This window comes from Tenrec ecaudatus, chromosome 15 (assembly GCF_050624435.1).
Source record: "Tenrec ecaudatus isolate mTenEca1 chromosome 15, mTenEca1.hap1, whole genome shotgun sequence".
NCBI classification, from domain to species: domain Eukaryota; kingdom Metazoa; phylum Chordata; class Mammalia; order Afrosoricida; family Tenrecidae; genus Tenrec; species Tenrec ecaudatus.
The window spans coordinates 29,135,912-29,158,979 of NC_134544.1; the positions used below are offsets into that span (position 1 = coordinate 29,135,912).

General features: G+C 54.6%; 1 protein-coding gene across 2 annotated transcripts in view; it reads left to right on the plus strand.

The window, feature by feature from the left end:
* LOXHD1 (lipoxygenase homology PLAT domains 1) overlaps positions 1-23,068 on the plus strand; it is a 148,561-nt gene that overhangs the window by 101,613 nt on the left and 23,880 nt on the right. The window contains exons 27-34 of one of the 2 annotated variants that reach the window (XM_075532983.1): positions 2,288-2,404; positions 3,232-3,394; positions 8,562-8,716; positions 9,960-10,169; positions 10,357-10,492; positions 12,043-12,251; positions 15,455-15,640; positions 18,087-18,214. In XM_075532983.1, coding sequence (XP_075389098.1) covers positions 2,288-2,404; positions 3,232-3,394; positions 8,562-8,716; positions 9,960-10,169; positions 10,357-10,492; positions 12,043-12,251; positions 15,455-15,640; positions 18,087-18,214 — 1,304 coding nt within the window. The remainder of the gene's footprint in view (positions 1-2,287; positions 2,405-3,231; positions 3,395-8,561; positions 8,717-9,959; positions 10,170-10,356; positions 10,493-12,042; positions 12,252-15,454; positions 15,641-18,086; positions 18,215-23,068) is intronic. The other variant, XM_075532984.1, reaches the window with a different exon arrangement.

Genomic DNA, 23,068 nt, shown 5'->3' on the forward strand with positions numbered 1-23,068 from the left:
GGAGAAAGACTATGAATCTTCCCTCCTTGGTTCTGCTGGCAGCTGCACGTTCTCAAGGGAGAGTCTGGGACTGAGGGTTTTCACTGATGGTATCTGCGCTTCTCCTGTTGTGAAGGAACGATGTTCTAAACGATGTCCCAGGGGAGGACACGAATCGCAAACCACCAGACTTTGCGTAATCGCGGAGAAAGCCCTTCTCCCCTACTAGAAGCTCATCTCAGAGTTACACTCTCACATCTCAGGTGAAGTGTGGGCACGTGGAATGTAGCAGCTTCGATGTTCTTGCTAATACTCAGCTTTCAGCAGTGGGGGCCCTGTGGATCATGTAGAACTACAGCATAGTGGACCCCAAAAAGCCAAGTGACTGCAGGGGATGATCCTGTGTACACCCTTGCCTTCAGCTGGATACGATGCTTGTTTCCCCATTATACGTGGGTAGGTTGAGGCCTGGGGGTGAGTCAAGTGACTTGTTAGGACAGTTGTAAATGCAGTGCGGACGGGCCCCTGTAGGTTGCCGGCAGTGGGTGGGCATGTGGGGAGGGAGAACCTGATGGTTGGTGGCTGCTACAGTGATCAAGAGGTTGTTTCTATGATTCTGAGATCTCCACACTGGACTAATGACTCATACCATTCACTCATCAAGAGTCCTCCATCCTCCGGAGATACTCCGGGGCTGGTCATGCTGTCTCTTCTGTAGAACCTGGGAGCTGGATGGAGTAGGTTGGGCAGCCTGATCCACAGCAGGGCTGCCAGGGAACTCCAGTGTGCAGCCCCACCTGCCACCACCTCAACTGCTGTGCTAAACCTCATGGCCTGCACGCCACGGGCTGTTCCTGGGCCAGGACATCTGGGTATGACTGCTTGGAGTCTGGAGGGTGCGCATGGCTCACACACTTAGCTGCTAACCACAAGGTTGGAGGTTTGGGTCCACCCAGAAGAAAGGCCAGGTGATCTGGTTTGTAAACACCAGCCAGGAGAATCCCCTGGAGCACAGCCCTTCCGTGACACTCGCAGGCCACAGATGGAGGGGTGGCTCTTTGATGACTGGTGTCACTGTTTCTGTGCCCGTGGCCCTGGCTCTGCCATCTCTTCCAGACTCTTTCATTGCCCCAGGTCCTCCTAGGAAGGTGCATTCACCGAAACACAATGTCCTCCCGGTGGAGAATGTGATGCTGGGAGCAAGTCCCTGGGAGGGGCGGCTGGGAGGATGAGGGAGGGTCACAGGGAAAGACAGGCAGTCAGGCTGAGAAGGTGGCTCTGCCCTGGGCCATCTCCCTGTTATTACAGGGGGGCTGAGGAGTTGGCTGGCCCCCTCCCTGTGACCTCCCCCAGTGCCTGTGGGCAGGAGGGGATGAGGAGGCGCTCTCTGTGGTTCAGGAGCTCACAAGGGCACATGTGGGTCAGGTTCCCCATTCAGTGCTGCTTTCTCACACGCAATCATGGCTAAGGTTCTCTACCGTGTTGAGAGATGGGCTGGCCGCCTGTCTTGTGCCCATTTGCCGATGTGAGAGCCCACCTGCTTTCCAGCCAGATCTTATTGAGTAGTTGGGCCACTCGCATTGATCTAGCTTTTGGGTCAATGAGAGTGTCGAGCTTCCCCGTGTGGCTTCTGGTGGGGGTGGAGTGTGGGGGGGTACAAACTGATGAGCGCAGGGCATGCTGGTGGGGGAGCTGCAAGGTGCTAGGAGAACCTCCTCCTGGCTGTCAAGGGGACTCCTCTGAGATCTGAGACCTCGATGTTGAGGTGGGCCTGGGTCAAGAAGAGGAAGGAGGAAGGGTAAGGCCAAGATGGTCAGAGGTCCCGTGGGAAGAAAATGACAAGTTTGGGGGAACTGAGATTTAAGGGAGCGCAGAAGATGGGCAACTGGAGAGGAAGGGGGAATTTTGGAGGGCCAAGGGACTTGGGCAAGGTCAACACTGTAAGAGTGGGGCACCGGCAGAAACAGAAGTCATCTTCTGATGCACAATCGGGCTCTCAAGCAGGGATGGAGCTGATACAGTGGGGAGCATGTGCTGAAAGAGGGCTGGGTTCCTTACAAAGAGCGGAACTGTACAGACTTCTGAAGGCCGTGCGGGTGAGGCAGTGGGCCCAGGGAAAGGAAGCATGAATTTGGTGTGTACACAGGTGGGTGCGGGCCTGTCTGGCTGGACGGAGAAGACACAGTGGGAGGTGACACTACAAGTTCAAAGAGACTGGAAGGTAGTCTGCCCTTGGGAGGCAGGTTCATTTTGAGTTAGTACTTTCCCGGGCCTTGGGCTAACGTCTGGTGCCTTCTCCTTTCCAAAGCTGGAAGACGTGGGAGAGGTCATTGAAAAGATTCGTCTTGGCCATGACAACACGGGCATCAACCCCGGCTGGCACTGCTCCCACGTGGACATCCGCAGGCTCCTCCCAGATAAGGATGTGAGTGTGCTTGGAGTGCGGGGATGGGTTCTGACGAAGACTATTTTAGAAGCGGTTTGATGGTCAAAGAGAAGGCTGTGGGCCGCCATGTGTCTGCTCCGCCTCCCGAGGCCACGCTAACAGTGAGTGACCACCCTGGTCAACTCACTAGATCTTCACAGAATGAGCTCCCCACCCCCTCCATCACATTGGACACGTTCTGAAATGATAGCATTCCACACCGAGTAAGTGGTTCTCAGCTGATGTGGGGGTGCAATTAAAAACACAGAACCTTCCACTGAGCACAAACGCCAGACACACCCGGACAAATAGTGTACGCCGCCGTGGTGTGAAATCAGTACACAGAGACACCATAAGTCCGTGGTGGTGGCCGGAGCAGGGGAAGAGGGGCCTTTGCTTCGAGTACACTGAAGGTATGTTCATGGTGGGACCGTCCAGATGCAAAGCAAGGATGCTTGTGCAAGGTGAAGAACGCCATTCCTGCCACTGACTTACATGTGTCCAAAACTGAGGAATGATTGTACACGTTGTGTGTCTATTGCAATAATTGAAAAAAACCACAAAACTGGAACTCCCCCTTCATAGCCACTGAGATGGAATCTTCCAGATAGGGTCCAGAGATCTATTTTCTAGTGAATGTTGGGAACCCCAGAACCCAGCACTCAAGGTGGTTCTGAAAGTCTTGATGGAGCTGCTGGGATCTGGGTCGGGGGTCGGGGGTTCTCTGGTGGCTCTTGCATGATCCTGGTCCTCCTGCGCGGTGGCAGGCTGATGACATCGACAGCGGCACAGCAAGAGTTCATGCCTCTCTCTTCCGCTCACTCCAGGGCTCAGAGACCTTGACTTTCCCATGTGACCGATGGCTGGCTACTTCAGAGGACGACAAGAAGACTATTCGAGAACTGGTCCCATATGACATTTTCACTGAGAAATACATGAAGGACGGGTCTCTGAGGCAAATCTTCAAGGAAGTGGAGGAACCTCTGGACAGTAAGTTGGCGTCATCACTAGCCTGGGCAGCCCCGGTGGCACAGCCCCTGCCCCCCTGCAAGCCCTGGGCAGGCAGAGCGTCTCCTGTACGAGGAGGTCCTATGCTGATCTCTAGGCTGTAAAAGGCAGCAAGAGGCTAACAGACCGCCAGAAGCTCCCACAGCTAATACGCAGCAGAGCTGTTCTTCAAAGTCCAGGCCCTCTCACCCCAAGGTCTGGGCTCAGCTCTTTCCCCCCTCTGCAGGCCAGTCCCAGGCCTTGTGAGCATGCGCCCAGGTGTGAGTTATCCCGTGCCTAGGCCATCCCGGCCCTGGTGGCCTCCTTGCACTTAGTTTATTGGACTGTGTGGATGGAGTTCTGGGGGCTCCGTGGTTAAGCTGCTTGTGGAAAGGTTGGTGATTCAAACCCACTGAGTAGCTCCAAGTTCTGCTATGGGGCAGTCTAGAGAGATGCTTGGCTAGCAGGCAAACATTCTAACTCCTGCTCCACCAGGGCTCCTCTCTGAGCTCTGAGAGTCAACAAGCACAGGACAAACGTAGCTTTCCTTTTGAACCCCTATTTTTAAAAAGACCAAAGCTACTAAGCTGATCCTGCCCCACGGAGACCCCAGGTGTGAGAGAGTAGAACTGTGCTCCGTAGGGGTTTCAATGGTGAATATTTTAAAAAGAGACCACTACTGGGGGGGAGGGGTTCTTCCAAGGTGCCTTGGGTGGGTTTGAACTGCCAACCTTTCGGCTAATAGTTGAATGCTTAACCATTTGCCTCCTCTAGGAGTCCTGGTGACATAGTGGTTCTGCGTTGGGCTGCTAACCCAGCAGGTGGTTCTTCCACTGACGAGCGATGGGGCCTTCTGTTCTCATAAAGAGTTCCAGTCTCAGAAATCCACAGGGGCAGTTCCTGTACTACAGGGTCTCTATGAGCCAGCCTGGACTCGATGGCAGTGAGAGAGAGGAGTCATGATGGTGTAGAGGCTGCTAACTGTAAGGTCAGCAGTTCAAGACCACCAGTTGCCCTAAAGGAGAAAGATGAAGCTTTCCACTTCTGTAAAGAGTTACAGCCTTGGATGCCCACAGGGGCAGTTTTTCCTCTGTCCTATAGTGTTACTGTGAGTTAGAATTAACTCTCTAGCAGTGGGCTTTTCAGAGGGGCCCATTAACGCCTCAATACCTTTCTCTGGTGTTCCTTTGGTCTCAGTTGCCATTCAGAGATGAAATCGAGTGCCCCCTCAATAATTTGCATTCCCCTACTAAGAGCTTCTTATTTGGATGTTTTGTTTTTTGGCAACTAAATCTGGGGCAAAGCTCCCTCTCAGCCCAGACCCCAGAGGTCATCCTGGGCTGTTGTGATGGTCCACCTGGCCTTTCTGAATTAATAATATGCCGCAGAGCCCACTCTGGGCTCGCTGGCATTTCTAGGGAAAGGTCTTGGCACTGATGAGCCATGGCCTGGGTGGGGCGGGTGGGGGTGGGGAATCCAGAAATAGACAGCTCTGACTGCACCACTGTATTGCTCAGCACCCAGAAGCTGACTCTGTTTGGCTCACTCCCTGAGGACTGCAGCCGGCAGTGAACGTGGAGGCGGCGGGTGGGACGGTGTTTAATCATAGCCACTGGGGATGCTGCACCTGCACGGGGCCAACGGGGCCAAAGACCTCCTGCCATCCTTACAGGAGCACTAAACTGGCAGGGCCATGATGCTCTGGGTCTGCAGCCGGCCTGCACACACAGCCAGCAGATGCCCGGGAGGGAGACCTCAGGGTGGAAGGGAGACAGTTACGACTGTTGTGTTGGAGCTGTGACCCATTCCAAATGGGAGCTCCGAACCAGTTCCAAGTGTTAGCGTGATGGGTGCTGGGGCAGTGTGAAATCTCGTCGAAATGAAGAGGAGCTCTCGTTTGATTGGTGCAGCATGGAAGGTGCTGGCCGGGTTTTACACGAAGCTGGGTGGGAGGTGGGACCACTTATTGGTTTGGGGGCGGGGCAGTAGGGAGTAGGGCAGGTGTGTGAGAATCAGTTCTCACTCACTTCCTGGGAGGTTTCGGGGAGCAGCAGGGTGTTGGACGGGGCTCCAGGGATGGGGGAGGTGTGTGGGGAGAAGTTGTGTGAAAGGGGCAGGTAGCAGCAGGATGGCTCAGGTGGGGCTGTGTGAGCTTGCTGTCTCAGGTCCAGGCAAGGTGTGGGAGAACTGGGTTGGAGACAAGACTCAGGGAGCATGGGCTTCTACAGGGTCTAGGACTCAACACCTGGGGGGCGAGCACAAGAGCAAGGGGAGGGGGAAGGACCCCAACTGACATCACCACCCAGGGTGGGCTGAAGGGTGCTGGGGTTCCCTGCTGTGGCCCCTCACTCTGACTCAGGCCCCACCCACCGACAGCAGAAGGACATGCTGCCTGCTCCTATGTGCCATCTTCATGACTGTAGGCCGCCAGTCCTGGACTGACTCAGCTCATTTCCAGATGTAGATCACCAGGCCTTTTCCGTTCGGAAACTCTATTGACACCTGTCAGCCATGCGTGTCTGACACACTGGCGGGCCCAGCTTCCAGTACTGTAGCAGCAGGCTGGCCACCACATGGCAGCCTGGGGGCGGGCAGGTGGTTGTCATCGTTAGGCCACCCAGTCAGTTCCAATCCTTAATGACACCCTGCACATCCGAAAGGAAACACTGCCCGGCCCGCGTCATCCTCCCAGGTGTTCCTGGGCTTGAGCCCATCGTCCCAGCCACCATGTCCAGCCATCGCCTTGAAGACCTTGTTTTGTTGCTGCCCCTCTGCTTCATCAAAGTAGAGTAGACGTCTTTCTCCAGAGACTGATCTCTCGGACAACATGCCCAGAGGATGGTGGATGAAGTCTTGCCATCCTTGCCTCTCAGGAGTGCTCTGGCTGTATGTCTTCCAAGGTAGATCTGTCTGTTCTTTGAGCATTCTTCCCCCAGCACTTCCATTTCAATGTGTCGGTGCCCAACTTCCACATGGATGGGATGCCATCGTGGCTTGGAGGAGGCTCCCCTTAGTCCTCAAAGGAACACCTTGCTTTCCTGTACTCTAAAGAGGTCTGTGCGGCAGATTTAAAGGCAGAGCTTGGGAGCCTTTACAATGACTGCGTATCCAGAGAGGCAGAGGAGGATGGAAACCCGAGGAAGCACAGGGAAGAATAATGACCTTTTTGTGGACATGACTGTGTCCCACGGCCACCGCGATGAGCATGGTGCTTATGCAGAGCCTCGTGGGTGGAAAGTCATCTCAGTTGCTGCAGGAGGAGAGGAGATACCCTGTTTGACGCAGTGGTTAAGGCATTAGGTTGCTAACCAAAAGGTTACTGGTTCAAACAATATGGCAGCTGGCTTCTTTTGTGACGGTTTACAGCCTTGGAAACCCACCCTACAGGGCAGCTCTGCTCTGTCCTACAGGCTCATCATGAGTTGGGATGGACTCGCTGGGAGTGGTTTGGGGGTGTGGGGTTTAAGAGTCCTGGGGCTCACGGGGGGCGGGGGGTAGTCTAAGGAGGTCTGCTGCAGCTTCGAGTTCTTGGTGACACATGTCATTTCCTCCACAGTCCCAGCTTAGTCAGGAGACCCATCTTCTGCTCTTCAGAGCTCCTTGCTCAAGTCCCCAGATCAATCTGGCCACTGTCTCCCTATTGGGACTAAGGGTGCAGGGGGGTGGGGCGGGGTCGGTCCCTTCCATCACGACCTCAACTTCTCCCCTCTGAGGAGGTTTGCCATCCCGGGGGAGGACCACGCCCACCCTTCGCCTTGAAGCTGCAGCTTTGACAACAACCCCCTCCCCCCACCGGGGACAATCCAACCGAGTCTCTCCTTCCTTGACCTCCAAGTCAAAAGTTCTTCAGATGGAGCAATAGGAAGGGGGGACAGAGAATGCTCTGTGGCCATCAGCTGCCAAAAGAATCCGGCCGCTGTTGATGGTGACTCGCTGTACAAGGGGTTCAAACACTCCCTGGGTTTGCAGTCCTGATCAGCTGCAGCTCAGACTGGGGTTTCTGCTGGCTGGTTTTCAGAAGTGGATCACCAGGTCTTTCTGCCTGAAGACTACGTAGAGCCCACCAACACAGCACCTACTACCGTCAAGTTGATTCTCACTCATGACCCCTCTATGTAGAGGGTCCAAGGCTATATAGATCTTTAGGGGCTTAGACAGCCTCATCTTTATCCTCCAGGGTGACTGGTGGATTTGAACCACCAAGCTGGTGGTAAGCAGTCCAACGCTTACCTGAAACAGCGCCAAGAAGACTGGGCTTCGTAGAACCACCAAATCTGTGTCCCCTCCCTGTAACCAAGGTGGGAACAAGAGATGCTTTGTTCTTCTGGGATGGGTGCAGAGCAGCAAAATCAAGAGCTAACAAAACCCAGGACCTAGCTATCTGTCTGTCGCCAATCTTAATCACTTTAAGGCACGGCCACACCAATGTCTGCAGAGCTCTTTGCATGTGGTGGTATGGAGGACGCATGGGCGGGAGCACTGTGGCTTTGGTGACAGAGGTTTCCATGCAGTGGTGAGGCAGGTGCCAGATGACACTGGGCTGAAGAGGAAATGAAAAGAGAATGGACCGTGAGGAGACAGAAAGTCAAACTCACAGCAACCCCACAGGGCGGAGTAGAACTGCCATCACTCTTTCCTGCCACAGACAGCCTGGTCACGTGGGCTCAAATCGCTGACCTTGTGGCTAGCAGCCCAAGGAGTAAGCCACTATGGCACCAGCGCTCCTTGAGGGGGAAGTATTCTTCCAAAAAGAGTGGCCTTTTTTGTAGACCAGGTGAAGGATGTGGGTGGAGTCTCGTTGCCCTCAAAGTGAAGGTGTGCTACCATCAGCGTGTTGTGTAGATAATTTAACGCAGTGACGTCACAGGGCAGTTTCCCCAGCCTGCCCCTCCACATGTTGAGCAACTTGAGAGATGCTCAGAAACGTCTCCATCATTTGGGTCTTTTAGAGCCAACCAGGGTTCAGATCAGATGCGAGAGTTTCTACTGGTGACTCCACGTGAGTGTGTATGTGCTACTAACTGAACAAATGGAAGCTGGGGGCACAGATTCTTGGGGGATCTCAGTCCCTCCTACCAATCCAGTTTCCCCAAGCCTAAAGTGTCTTCACTCTTTCTTTCCCCGCTTTGTCTGCCCATCCGTCTGTCTTTCCGCCTTGCCACCTGCGCAGTCGTGCTGTACTCGGTGCAGATCTACACAGGGAACGTTCCGGGGGCGGGAACAGACGCCAAGGTCTACATCACCATCTACGGAGACCTGGGAGACACCGGGGAGCGGTATCTGGGCACATCAGAAAACCGCACCAACAAGTTTGAAAAGGGAACGGTAAGGATGGGCTGGCTGAGAGCACCCCACCTTCCCAGGCCCCAGGCTCACACAGCTTCGGAAGGATCCCCCTCCCCACCCACCAAGGTGCCCTGGAGGGGGGTGAGCCGAGTTCTTACCCTAATTAGCTCCATCCAGATATAAACCACTAGCTTCTCCGCTTTGGTTTCCCTGCCTCTGAAGTGGGGCTAGAACTGTGGTTGCTATCGAGTTCCCTGGACTGAAAACTGGGGCAGGGGATGTAAGAGCGCTTCCTATCAGGGGAAATTATTTCACACGCATGTACATACCCCCGACACTGTGCCACAGCCATGTAAGAGGGCCCACAATCCGCTTTCCAGTTGGAGAAATGGAATGCCAGGGCGGTGAAGTGACTCGCACCAGGCTCCGAGTCTTCACGAGGAACACAAAGGGCACACGGATGTGCGCGCTGTAGTCCCAAGCCCTCCGCATGCGGCCATGGGCACCGGCATGTGCATGCTGTACGGGCTAGCTAACCGGGTACACGCATGTACGCACTCCAGGCGCATGCTCTAGGTGCATGCTGGAACACTCGGGCAGCGCCCTGCAAGGTCCAGGCACCCAGACACGGGAGCCAGACCACCTTAGTTCAGATAGTGGCTCTGACATCTGCCGGCTGTGTGCTCTTGTTAGTTCGCATTTCTGTCTCCATAAAATAGAGGTCATGGTGGACACCAGCAAGAGCCCTCCAAGGACCTGGGAGCGTGCCCAGCCTGCAGCTAGCTGTCAATGCTGGGAGGGCTCGCTTTTCCCCTCCATCAAAGAGCAAGGCCCAGCATCAGGCCCGGAGGTCCGCCCAGCACAGGGGGGGGGGCGGGCACTGGATCAGCATTTGTTGAGTAGATCAAATCCCCAAAAGCCAAACTCATTGCCATCAAGTCCGTACCAATTCATAGAGACCCTGTAGGACAGAGTAGAAGCCCTGCGGGTTTCTGAGTCGGTAAATCTTTACCGGGTGTAGAAAGCCTCCCCTTTCTGAACCCTTTGAGGTGGCTGGTGGTTTTGAACCGCTGACCTTGGTGGTTAGCATACATCCATGAAAGAGAACTGTCATGCATTTGGGGTCCTTGTGGCTGCGAGGCTCTGGACTCACAATGCCCACGTTAGAGCCTTGGGCTCCTGCAGATCAGTCTGTTCATCCAGCACCCAGTGGAGGATTCGGGGTGGAAAGGTGGGATGCGGGAAACGGGCTGACCCAGTGCCCCCTATCCGTGCTCTGCAGGCCGACACCTTCATCATCGAGGCGGCGGACCTGGGCGTCATTTACAAGATCAAGCTCCGCCACGACAACACCAAGTGGTGCGCGGACTGGTACGTGGAGAAGGTGGATATCTGGAACGACACCAACGAGGACGAGTTCCTGTTCCTGTGCGGCCGCTGGCTGTCCCTGAAGAAGGAGGACGGGCGCCTCGAGCGGCTCTTTTACGAGAAGGTGCGGGGGTGGGGGGAGCCTGGGGAGCTCGGCTGAGCGGAGGCAGCGGGGTGGGGACAGCAGGTGGCAGAGCCCGTGGCCCAGCCAAGCCTGAGCCCGAGTCTGAGCCCGAGCCCGAGCCGAGCCGAGCCGAGCCCGGGCCCATGGCCGAGCCTGAGCCGAGCCCACGCCCACTTGCTGTCCTCAGGAGTACACGGGCGACCGCAGCAGCAACTGCAGCAGCCCGGAGGACTTTTGGGAAATTGCCTTAAGCTCCAAGATGGCCGACGTGGACCTCGACGCGGTGACGGGGCCCATGGTGGACTACGTGCAGGAGGGCCCAGGTAGGCCGGCAGGCGCGCGAAAGGTGTTTGTTTGCTTGCTTGTTTGTAAATCATTTTATTGGGGGCTCGTACAACCCTTATCACAATCCATCCATCCATCCATGTGTCCATCCATCCATCCATCCATCCATTGTGTCAAGCACATTTGTACATTTGTTGCCATCATCATTCTCAAAACATTTTCTTTCTACTTGAGCCCTTGGTATTGGTTACTCATTTTTTCCCTTGCTTTCCTCTCCCATCCTCCCTCCCTCATGAACCCTTGATAATTTATCATGTTTTATTATTTTTTTAATGCCTTACACTGACCGATGTCTCCCTTCACCCACTTTTCTGTTGTCCGTCCCCCTGAGCGGGGGTTATAGGTAGATCTCTGTGATGGGGTCCCCCACCTTCCCCTTCCCCTCCTGGTAAGGCTACTCCCAATATTGGTCCTGAGGGCTTATCTGTCTTGGGTTCCCTGTGCGGAAACCTTCAATGCGCCCTTGAGTGGGCCTCACCATCACTGTGGGATGAACACCTCGTTTTTCGGCTCCTGCAGACTTTCACTCCCACACCATCCCAGAGAGAAGATGGGGACGGGGACTGGGGACTGGGGCCAGGGTGGGCACAGTGGCCGAATCCTCCCCTTCCGGGCAGGAGACCAGCGCACCTCATGCGCAGCCACTGCCAGTGGAGGCTTGTGTGGTACCAGGGTGCTCCACAGGGTTTCAGCAGAGCTTTTGCACCAAGACAGGTGGAAGAAACGGTTGGCGGCCTCCTCTGAACGCCAGCCAGTCAGCAAGCGCCCTAGAGACCTGGACTCATCGCGCAGGCCCAGGCAGCGTTTGGCTGCATTGTGCTTGGGGTTGTCATGAGCCGAGGGGGGAGCCTTTAGGTTCCCATGGGGCGCAGCCGAGATCAACAGAAGGGAAACAAAGGCTAAGTTAGGGTGTTGATGTCCTTCCCAGGAGCTCTGGTGGTGCTGGTGGTCAGCAGGTCAAGCCCCCCAGCGGCTCCGGGGGAGAAAAGACCTAGCAGTTTGCTCTAGTGAAATGACCACTTAGGGAACGCTATGGGGAAGTGCTACTCTGTCTTATAGGGTCAGGCCCCCCGTAGTTCTCAATGTAACGTCCTGCTTGTCAGCACCTTCAAGAGGTCTTGTGCAGCAGATTTGCTGAATGCAGTGCACCGTTTGCGCTCTCGACTGCTGCTCCGACTGCTACCTCAGCCGCTCTGAGCTGATGATGGCCCTGTCCTTGGTGAGGGCCTGTAGCGCTCACCTACTGCACAGGGCAGTGCTTGGTTCAACTAGGTTCACTGGTGGACAGGCTTTTAGAAGCTTGGCGTTCCCAACCGGTAGCTCAGTGCTCTCTCTGGATGCTCAGGTTTGTAGTCCTAGCTCTCTCCACCGTAGGTGAGGCGGCGCTCACACATGTGACCTGCCCATCTGCACAGCTCCACGCACCTGGTGTGGGAGCTGAGATCAGAGCCCTCTAGAGGCAGTGCCCCCTCATGCGCCTGGCCCACCGTGAGCCTGAGTCCCCCCCCCCCCCCCGGCTTTCCTGCAGTTATTCCCTACTATGTGTCAGTCACCACCGGCAAGCACAAGGACGCGGCCACTGACAGCCGGGCCTTCATCTTCCTCATCGGCGAGGACGAGCTGCGCAGTAACCGCATCTGGCTGGACTTCCCCCGAGGGAAGAATGGCTTCGGCTGCGGCTCCGTGGAGGAGTTCTACGTGGGAGGCTTGGACGTGGGCATCATAAAGAAAATAGAGGTGCTGGCCGGGGGGGGGGGCATGGTGGTGACGCTCCCCAGAGAGGGAAGGGGCGACCACAGGGAGGCATAGCTGACCATTACATGGCGGAAGGAAGCATGGGTGGGGGGCAGTCACCTCAAGAGAGTAGTGGAGAGAGGTCCCCTGGCCTCACTACCAACTCACTGCCATGTGACCTTGAATGAGTTGCTGGCTCTCAAGGTCTCAGTTTCCCAACTGCCCAAGGCCCTGTATGTCCATTTCTCCTGCTAAAGCAACAGCTAGGAGCCCAGCTGTCTTAGTGGTTATGGGTTGAGCTGGTATCTGCAAGGTCAGCAGTTTGAAAGCCCCAGCCACTCTGTGGGAGAAAGACTGGGCTTTCTACTTCCATGAAGGATTCCTGTCTTAAAATTGGAATCCAAATCTACTTGATGGCACTGAGATGCGACAGACAACCACGAATTTCATCTGTTAAAATAATGCACATGCATTTTTGTAGTTTACCTGGGTCAAGAGTCCAGCTATACGTTCTCTTGGGCCCTCATTTGAGAGTCGTACTGGGTGAAACCAAAGCTTGTCTGAGGCCCAGCGACCTCTTCCAGGTTCCCTGGTGCCTGGCAGAATTCAGACCCTCAGCGTCGTGGACTGAGGGCGGTAGCTCATGGAGGCCTCCTGTTGTGGCCTGCCCTGCGGCCCACTTCCCAGCAAAGCCAGTAAAGAAGGCCTTTGCTGGTTCAAATCTCTCTGGCTTCTCCACCTCTGGCCTCTAGATCCCCTTTTATTTTTAATTTATTTTAAACAGCTTTATTGGTCTATATGTCACATATCATACATTCAGTAGTTCAATCATATTAATAAGGATTGTACAGTCATCTCCACAATCAACTTTAGAATATTTACTTCCCTCTTCTACCCATTGTTATCAGCTTTCCACCTCCCCATAACCTTCCCCCCAAGCCCCCGCACCTCTCCTCCCACCCCCCCTAAGAGACTAATGATACAGTCCCTGCCTCTATAGCTCTACCCCTCTGGATTTCATATACAGAAAAACATAGAAAACAGAACAAAATAAAACAAGAACACCACCCCCTGCGTGATAGCAAGGCCATCCACATCGCTGGTCTGCAGTCAGGGGCAAGCCCTGGGGCTTTCTTCCATGTGCGGACCCTTCAAATGGATGCTGGACTCTACAGTTGTCCGCAGCCTTCTGAAACCGGGTGTTCACCGCCTAAGCTCCGATAGCATGCCCTCCTTCAGGTTTGGACTTTTCACTCACAACCTGAATCGCACAGGCTGGCATGCTTCTTCCACGTGGCTCCAGTTGATGCCTCTCTCCTGGCTGCTCCTGTGAAGACAAGCTTTTAAGACCCGAATGCTATTCTTTCTAGTAGCCTTGACCACACTTTGCTATAGCGCATTATATCTTTTAGTGTGAGTGTGTGAGTCTGGGTACATTTGAGAAACAAATCCACAGAAACTCATATCTATAAGAGAGAGTTTTGTATAAAGGGTAAGTGCACATCAAGAAAGCATCCCAACCCAGTGCTGCCCAAGCCCACAAGTCCAACATTAGCCCATATGTTCAACACCAATCCACAAAGTCCTCCTCCAGCTCACAAAACACACTATGATGCTGACCTCAGGAGGAAAGTCAAATCAGTGAACGTGTAAGCATCTCAGCGCTGGCAGGGGTCTCCACACAGCTGCTCCAGCACCCAGGGCTGCATTGGGGCAGGTCCATGTGACTTCTCCTCAGGGATGTCTTGCAGGAAGTGAGCCTTGGGGAACTGGCTAAGGCAGCTACACCCTGGTCCGACCATCACAAAGCAAGAGACCCTGGTGTGACCATCACAAAGCACGAGACCCTGGTCTGACCATCACAAAGCAAGAGACCCAGGAACTAGAAAGGAGAGGCTCGCTGAGCCATTTATCTCACCACCCTTCAATTAACCCAACATGTGTTTTTCAGCCAGGTTGGCACAATAAACTTTAGCTCAGTGAGCTTTTCTTGAGGGCAAGCATCAAACTGGGCCCGGTAATAAGAACCAGTTGTTCCCAGAGTTGGGCTAGAATTAAGTGTGACCCCCAAATCTATTCATATCGCTACAGTTTATATGTGTCTTTGGTTCACTTAAGAGACATCATTGTCATTTTGTGTTAGAGCCTCCTCTGCCCACGCTGGGTTACTCAAGCCCGATTTATAGTTGGGCCATTGCCTGTCTCTCCCCCCACGAAGAGATCCGAGCCTCCATTCTGGCAAGGACAGCCTTGCCCACTGAGTGGTGCCCCGCCCCCTAGCCTGGTGCCCAGGGCGAGTTGGGTGTTCCTTACAGCCTTGCTGAATGAGTGGCAGGTGCTGTCCTTGGTGCTGAGAATGGGAAGGATGAAGGGCCCAGAGACGGTGGGGGCAGAGGTGGGTTTGTAAGCTCCCTTTACACCGCCCAGGCGGCTACAGGTCTGACCGCCCTCATGCCCTTACGCTATGCCCAAGAGCCCTGGTTTTCCACTTTTGCCTGAGATGGCCCTGATGGAGGGGGATAGGCAGTCAGTAGGCAGGTTCATCAGCTGTATTTTAGGGATGCCCAGAGGGGTCCCTTAGGAGCTCTGGTGGTGTGGTTACACGTTGGGCTGCAAACTGCCAGGTCAGCAGTTTGAAACCATTAACCACTGTGCAGAAGAATGGTGAGGCTCTCTACTCGGTGAAGAGCTCCAGTCTCAGAAACCCACCAAGGCAGTTCAGCCCTGTGTGAGTCTGGGTTGGAAGGAGGGTCTCCTGATCCCCAGGTGGCCTCACCAACGTGAAACCTGAGATTTGAGTCCCAGAAGCCATTCCTTGGTCACTCACTAGGACCTCTCTGCAGCCCCATGGACCTGTGACCCCTGGGCTGGGTTGGCGGGGGTCGAAGGAAAGAGTAATAATTACTGCCAGCCCGAGCAGGAGCTCTGGCTGTGAGTCGGCTGCAGTCCACAAGGTCAGCAATTCAAAACCACCAATTCACTCCTTAGGAGGAAGGCGAGGCTTCCAGACTTGGAACCTCAGTCTTGGAAACTGACATCGACTCCATGGCAGTGGGCTGAGTTTGGGTGTGGAGCATGGGTACCTTCTAGTGGCCCCTCAGTGAGAGCAGGGAGACTTGGAGGGGTGCTTGGCGGGAGGAGGCGGAGGGGGGAAATGGAGTGTGGGAGGGCCCAGACGTCCCCAGACTCAGTGTGTCTCCTCCTAGCTGGGCCATGATGGGGCCTCCCCGGAGAGCTGCTGGCTGGTGGAGGAGCTGTGTCTGGCTGTGCCCACACAGGGCATCAAGTACACACTGCGCTGCAACTACTGGCTTGCCAAGGATCGGGGCGATGGCGTCACCTCGCGCGTCTTCGACCTCTTGGACGCCATGGTGGTGAACATTGGGGTGAAGGTATGTGAGTGCTGGGTGTGGGCAGCGGTGGGGTAGGACAGCTGTGGAGAGAAGGAGGAGGGAAGCGGGAGGCTGGTTGCTGAGGCATTGGCAGCGGGTGCGAGCTTGATGCACTGGCTAGACGTGCTTGCTAGGAGTCAGGAGACTGAAGTGTCTTCTAGTCCACTGCTGGGTGACCTCGGGCAGGTCGCCTGGCTTCTCTGGGCCTTGGCCTTCTCATTCTATTGCACAGGAACAATGTACCCCCCCACCCCCTACCCATCACCCCCATCCGTGTAAGGTCCTGGGCAGTCCAGAGAGAGCTGGGTAAGGCCACAGCGCTACAGCGACATCCAAGACAGAGAATCCCCAAAGGACGTGCCGTCCCCACCGTGCTTGGTGGTGAGGCTGAGAGCACTGGGACACTGTGAGCCCTGGGTCTCACAGCCCAACCGCAGCGGCCCTGACAAGACCTTCCTTAGCTGGAAAAGGCTAGGAGGCAGGAGCTCTGAGTGCCTGGCCTGGCTTCACCTTGAACTAGCCAAGTGGCCGGGGATCAGTAGTGTCAACCCAAAGGTCAAGTCTGGGCAGAAGGCAGGACACTTGGGCCCAGGGCTCCAGGGACACATGGAGAGGTGGTGGCCCAGAGGCCTCCAGCTCACTGACCCTGACCTTCTGTCACTATGGAAACAAGCGTGGGGTCAACAGAGGCCCAGCCTCGGCCTTTCTTCCTGAATCTAAGCCTCAGGCCACTGGGTCCCAGGACTGAAGCTGCCCAGGGAAGGCCTGCATGGGACCCTACCCCTCCTCCAGGTGGAGGCAAAGGAGGAGCTGGGCTGAGAGACTGGAAAAGCCTTGGTGCTGAGTGACAGGACGAGTGGCTTCACCCCCACCCCATCCCTTGCTGTAGAGCTTTAAACAGCAGCTACTCTGGGCCCCCTTCCCAGACACCGCCATCTGGGCGGCAGAGCTGTGGGTGGGCTCCCAATTTACCCAGCCACCTCCTCGCCCCGACCCAGTTCCCAGCGCTCATGTGGGCATGTGTGTGTCTGCCTGTGTGTGTTCAGATGTACCTGTGTGTGTGTAAGGGGCTCTGCGTATCTATATGTGTGCCTGCATGTACCTCTGTGTGTATACCTATATATCTGCATGTATCTGTGTGTGTCTGCATGTATCTGCTTGTGTGTAAGTGTATATGTGTCTGCCTATGTGTGCTTGTTTGTATGTGTGTATGTGCCCACGTGTGCCTGTGTATGCCTAGGTATCTGCATGTGTGCCTGTGTGTGTCTGTACATATCTGTTTGTGTTCAGGTGTGTGTGTCTGCCTGTGTGTGTAGATGTCTGTGTATACCTGTGTGGCAACCTGTGCTGTGCCTCTCTGTGCCTGTATGTGTACCTTGGTGTCACTGTGGGTGCCTCTGTGTCTCTCCGTGTATTTTCCAATGTGTGCCAGTGTATATGTCTGTGCATACTTGCCTGTGCAGGTGTGTATGTCAATGGTGTCAATGTGTGTGCCTTGGGTATTTTTCTGTCTACCTGTGCCTGTTAATGTACGTGGCTGTGTGTATAGATCAAGATGTGTGCCTATGTAAGTCTGCCTGTTTGTGTGTCTGTCAAGGTGTGTCTCTGTGTGCCTTTGTGTGAACCTGCACCTCCCTGTGCATGTCTGTGTGCGTGCCCCCATGCACACCCCACACCCACCATGCAGCTGCCTCCCCTCCAATTGTAACAGTCCAGAGCTATACCTCCTGACTCCCTCAGCAACGAGCCTGGTGTTTCCCTAGCACCTCTGATGTCAGGTGGGACTCACAGATGCCCTGCTCTGTGTCTCTTTTTGGAAGCTCCCGCTTACATAAGGAGCAGTACTGCGCGCAGGGAGGGAAGCTGCCCGGGGAGAACCTGGAGCCAGGGGCAGCCGGAGGCCTGGGCCCGTCTCCATGGAGTCCGCAGCCTGCATTTTGGCCTTTCTCTTTCTTCCGTCTTCTGAGGAGCAGCACTGACAGGGTCCGGCTCCCGCTTGGGTCTCACTCCTCCTGCTGACCCCCGATGCCCGGCTTAGGTGGTCAACAGGGATTTTCCTGGCAAATGAAAAACCCTTATCACATTGCCTCTGCAGACAATACTTCTAAGATTGCAGGACCCGGTGAGGGGCTCAGCTGCTGGTGGAAAGCACCCAATGCACAGACACACTGTTAGCAAGGCGAGCACTTCTTGGGCCCGTGGGAACTAAGACAGTCAGGAGAAGCTGCTCCCAGCTGGGCCTGGCAGGCATGCGGCTGTGCAGAAGCGGAGTTCCTCTGTTCAGGACACATGAGAGAGAGTGGCACGGCCGGACTCTTGCCACCCAGACAGTTACAGTGGGCACTATGGCTCGCCCAGAGCCCTGCCACTTGAAGAGCATGCCGTCTCCTTCCCCGGGGTCAGTGGGGGAGGCCAGAGCACCAAGCTTGTCCCCACCTCCTGGCAGGTGCTCTACGAGATGACAGTGTGGACCGGCGATGTGGTCGGCGGTGGCACCGACTCCAACATCTTCATGACCCTCTATGGCATCAACGGCAGCACAGAGGAGGTGCAGCTGGACAAAAAGAAGGCCAGGTATCGGGAGGACCGCTGCCCTCTGTACCCACCCTGCCTGCCGCCAGACTGCTGCTCTCACTCCGCACACCTGCAGGCCTTCCCGCCTCCACCCATTCTCGCACTGGATCCACCCCTTCTCGCACTGGATCCACCCCTTCTCGCACTGGATTTGCATCCTCTCTCTCCTGTCTCCTCCAGGAATCCTTCCTGGATCTCTCAACTCTCAGCAATTCTTTCCTGGCTCCCTCCTTCCAGTCTTCCCTCTCCACTTTTCTCCTTTCCTTCCCTCCTTCCTGCCTCTCTCCTTCCTCCTTCCATCCATCCCACATCCTTCCTTCCTGCTGTCAAACGCTCAGAGCGATGTCAGATCTGTCGATAGTGTCGCGTCGTCGTTAATCTCTTGGTTTCAATCACTGTTCAATGGTGAGGGGGAAGCGTGGCACCCAGAAAAGGCGGGTGACGGTTATGCAGAAACCCTGCGCTCTGTAAATTTTCGGTAAGTCTAAAATTATTTCAAAATTGAAAGCTAAAACCGTGAAGACTTTTAAAAGATGGAGTAGCTAGTCCATGTCCAGCACCGTTTCAGGCCCAATGAGGAAGAGCAAGAAGCGCATCCCCGTGGGCCTTGTCAGCTAAGAGCAGCAGCAGCAGCACCCCCGCTTCTGTGCGTTATTTTGTGCACTTTGTTCAAGGTGTCACCACACCAACCAGGCCTTGCCTGTTGCCAGAGTCAAGGGAAAAGGCAGTTCTATTGCAACGTCCATAACACGAGGAGACAAGGAAGTTCCCTTGATCTAACTGCCTCTTTGAACAGAGGAGGGAAGGGATCTTAATGCGCTGAACAGGACCTGGGGGTCTGGGGAGGCACGTTAAAAGTCACAGGGCTCTGTTTTCAGGGCCTCCTCTGGAGGACACCGCCTGCTCCTCCTGCACAGTCGGCTTCGTCTGGGAGCGCTGCTGGTACCCGTGTGCGTTGGCTGAGCCCGCTGCCGTTTGAGAGACCAGGGGCAGCTCCCCTCAAGAAGAGGGGTTCACATAGTGGCTGCAACATGTGAACAAGTGTGAGGCTGGCGCAGGCCTGGACAGTGTTTTTTTCTGTTGTGCACCCCACAGCAACAACAGCTCGGCTCAGTGGGGGTGGGGGTGGGGGTTGACTACTAAGCATCATTGCCGTGGCTGTGCTGGTGGACGGGGGCTGATTTCACGATGCTTCTCGCACTGGTGGCCGCTCCAACGGCCAGCGCCACTATGTCGACCTGTGAGCGAACAATGGAGCGATTCCCAGTGTCGCTACTCTTGAGCAATCCTGTTCTCTGGCCTGAAATAACAAGCTAGTCATTTGTTTCCATTTCCACTGCTGAGGAAATGAAAACAAATCATACTGAACTCAAAATAAATTTCTAAAAAGAACTTAACCTCTAGCTTCTTCTTCACCTGTTTCAAAAGCCTTTTACCTGTAGTGATGCACCTGGTACTCCCACAACCCTATGAGGACTATTGTTATCATCACCACTGTACTGGTGAGAAATCTGAGTCACTGGGGATGTGCCCTTCTGCTGCTTGGGGTCACAGGCCAGCAGTGGGTCACTGCACCCAGGGGGTCCTTAGTCTTACACTATGGGTCCTACTACCCATTTAGGCAGTGGTTCTCCACCTTCCGAATGCCGCAACCCTTTCATACAGTTCCTCTGTGGTGGTGACCCCCAACCATAACATTATTTTCGTTGCTACTTTGTAACTATCATTTTGCTATGGTTATGAATCAGGTGACTCCTGTGAAAGGGGTCGCGACCCACAGGTTGAGAACTGCGGATTTAGATGGTGTTAGCAGCGACAATGAAGGAGAACCTTCTATTACCTCTGCCTCTCCTTGGGCCGCTGGCTTAGACTTCCCGGGGTCTTGACTGGTTTTCCATGTTGGCCATTGTCCCTCACATGATCCCATTTTTAAAATGTGTGGTGTTGGTGAAAATAGAAACCCAACTAAACGATTTCCACATGGACAAGTCCGTGACATTCATTACATTCTTCAAGTTATGCAACCATTCTCCTTCCTTTTCCTAATTGCTCCTCCTCCGCAGACATAAACTGCCTGCTCCCTAAGCTTCGTATCCATCTAACCTTTCACTTTGCTGTTGCCAGTTTGAGCCTGTGCAGATGGGCCTTTAAAAGATCAGAGTGTTCAAGGGGATACTCTTTTACTAATTAAACAAAACTGTTATTTGGCTAAAAGCAGACTTCATGGATATTTTTGGCTCAATGTTTAAGGCAAAAGATTATAACTAGGCAGTAGTTTGGTGGTGGTAGTGGGAGGTGGGATGGGGAGTGAGCATCCATCCAGTCTCAACGGCTCCAGGAAGCCTGGATTCCCTAGGGCTTTGAAATTCCATTCTGGAATTGCTCCTTTTAGATCATGCTTCATCTTTAGAATCTTTTCTTTGAATGTTCAGTAATCCAATCCTAGCATTTATAAAACCCACCACAGCCTTTTGCCTCTGGACCACAGTGCTGTTTCCTGAGGCCTTGCCTGGCATGAGCACTCAGGGTTACCTCTGGGTGGCAGTGGTGGGGAGGATGGTGAGGATGATCATGAGCAGGGGGATGGGGATGGTGAGGATGGTGGTGGTGAAGATTATGGTGGTGATGGCAACATTGTTGTGATGATGGGGAGGATGGTCATGTCGGTGGTAATGATGGTGATGAGGAGGAGGGTGGTGGTGAGGGTGAAGATGGTGATGAGAGGGTGAGGATGATGAGGGTGGTGATGATGGTGATGAGGAGGAGGGTGGTGAGGGTGAAGATGGTGATGAGAGGGTGGTGGTGGTGAGGGTGAGGATGATGAGGGTGAGGGGAGACAGTTAGGATGTGGGTGAGCATGGTGATATTGGTGGTGGTGATGATGCCGGTGGTGAAGAAGATGGCAGGGAAGCATGCGCATAGTCCTACTGAATCGTTAGGTGGGACTTCCGGGGACTGGGGTAGAAGAGCCAGATTAAGGAATTCCACTCTACCTCAAGAGCAGCTGGTGCAACTGAGCTTCTCCCTGGGGGGCTGGGTGGGAGCACCTTTGACCTCCTCGCAGCCCCTCTGTCGTCTGGCTCTGCAGCTCCTGCTTCCCCCTGCAGTTCTCCCTGAGCAACGGGAGCCGTGAACGTGACCATGCGGTCACCCTGGATCGGCCTCTGCTGGACTCCACCACCTTGGCTGTTGTCCAATAGAAATGGCCTTCAAAGAGTTTGTGGAAAAATCTTGTCTATTTTTTTTTTTTGCATTTTCCCATAAACTTTCAGAAACCCCCTCGTATCCATTCACTCAGAACCCCTCGGATAGTTGAGGGCCCTTCGAAACTCTGTGGGAAAACATGGCCCGAGAAGCTCCTGGGCTTCTCCAATGAGCTTTTTTGAAGCCCGCACCCCCCACCGCACCCTAAACGTGCCAGTGTGCACTTTACAACCAAGGTGCCCGGGCGCTCAGAGGTGTCAATTGCTGAACCCTTTCCTTAGGATAGCGTCTCCTCCCGGAAGGGGCAGAGCCGGAATGGGGAGGAAGTGAGCGGTGGCCACAGGCAGCCCCTCCCAGATGCAGGCTCGTCTGACTCGAATGACCTCTGCTGGCAGAACAGGGACTGCCTGCCCATGTGGCCTTCGGGCTCTTATTTTGACAGAAGTAGATCGCCAGGTCGTTTTCTCAGGGAGTTGCATGGAGAGGGGGTGGGGTTTCAAACCACACCTTTGTGTTAGCCTCTGAGCCCTCCACTGCTGTGCCCCCCTCTCTCGGTCTCTGGGCTGCAGTGTGGAGGTTGTCTTGGTAGATGGCCAGGCTCCATCGGGCCACTATGGCAGCCCATCCTCCCATACCAGGCCAGGCTGTGAGCCTGGACCAATGGCTGGTCTCCTCTCAAAGTCCCTCAAGATGAGAGACCTACTGTGGGTCAGAGGGCCTTGAGGGGTCTGGGCAGCAGAAAGTATGTAGCTAGTAGCAGCAGGGCGTGGAGGTTGGGGGGCACTCTCTGGATCTGGACCAGGCACAATTGGGGCTTGGTCTGAGTTGGATAGGGAGGCTCAAATGTAACCTAGTCTTCAGTCTTTGGGAGAAAAGCTTGTTTCTCTCCCCTCATTCTTCCTCCCTCTCTTCCACGAACCTCCATGAAACAGAGGTGACTGCTTCAATGCAAAGGGGACAAGGAAGAGACGCACACATTAAATCGCTCAAAGGGCCCTGGAGCTCTCCGAGTGCACACGGACAAGAGCGGGGAATCGATGGGTCGGCGGATGATTTTCAAGAATGTCAATAAGCATGTTCAGACCATTTCCACCTGAGCAGGGCCAGACAGGGCTTCAAGAGAAGCAGATGGGAATTGGGACCGTCCTGATCACCAGGCAGTGCACCTGAGCAAGCTGCCAGAAGAGCTCCTCAGACTAACCATTGGTGGCCAATTCAGTTCCAACTCAGTGGTGACCCCCATATGTGTCAGAGTAGCACTGTGGTTCCTAGTGCGGTCAGTGGTTGATGCTTTGGAGGTAGATGGCCAGACCTTTCTTCCAAGGTGCCTGTGGGTGGATTTGACTCGCCACATTTTTGGTTAGCAGCAGGCTTAGAAAGCCCTCTCTTTCTCCCACAGAGCGGCCGGTGGTTTCAAACTGCTAACCTTGGAGTTAGCAGCCCAACGGGTAACCATTACATCACCAGGGCTTTTCTTTTAAAAACCCAAACCCACCGAGTCAATACTGACTCATATCGACCTTCTGTGAGTTTCCAAGACTGTAAGTGTTCATGGAAGTAGAAAGCCCAATCTTTGTCCTGAGAAGCTGCTGGTGGTTCGAACTCCTAACCATGTGGATCAAAGCCTAGGGGAAGGTCATTCTCCATTTG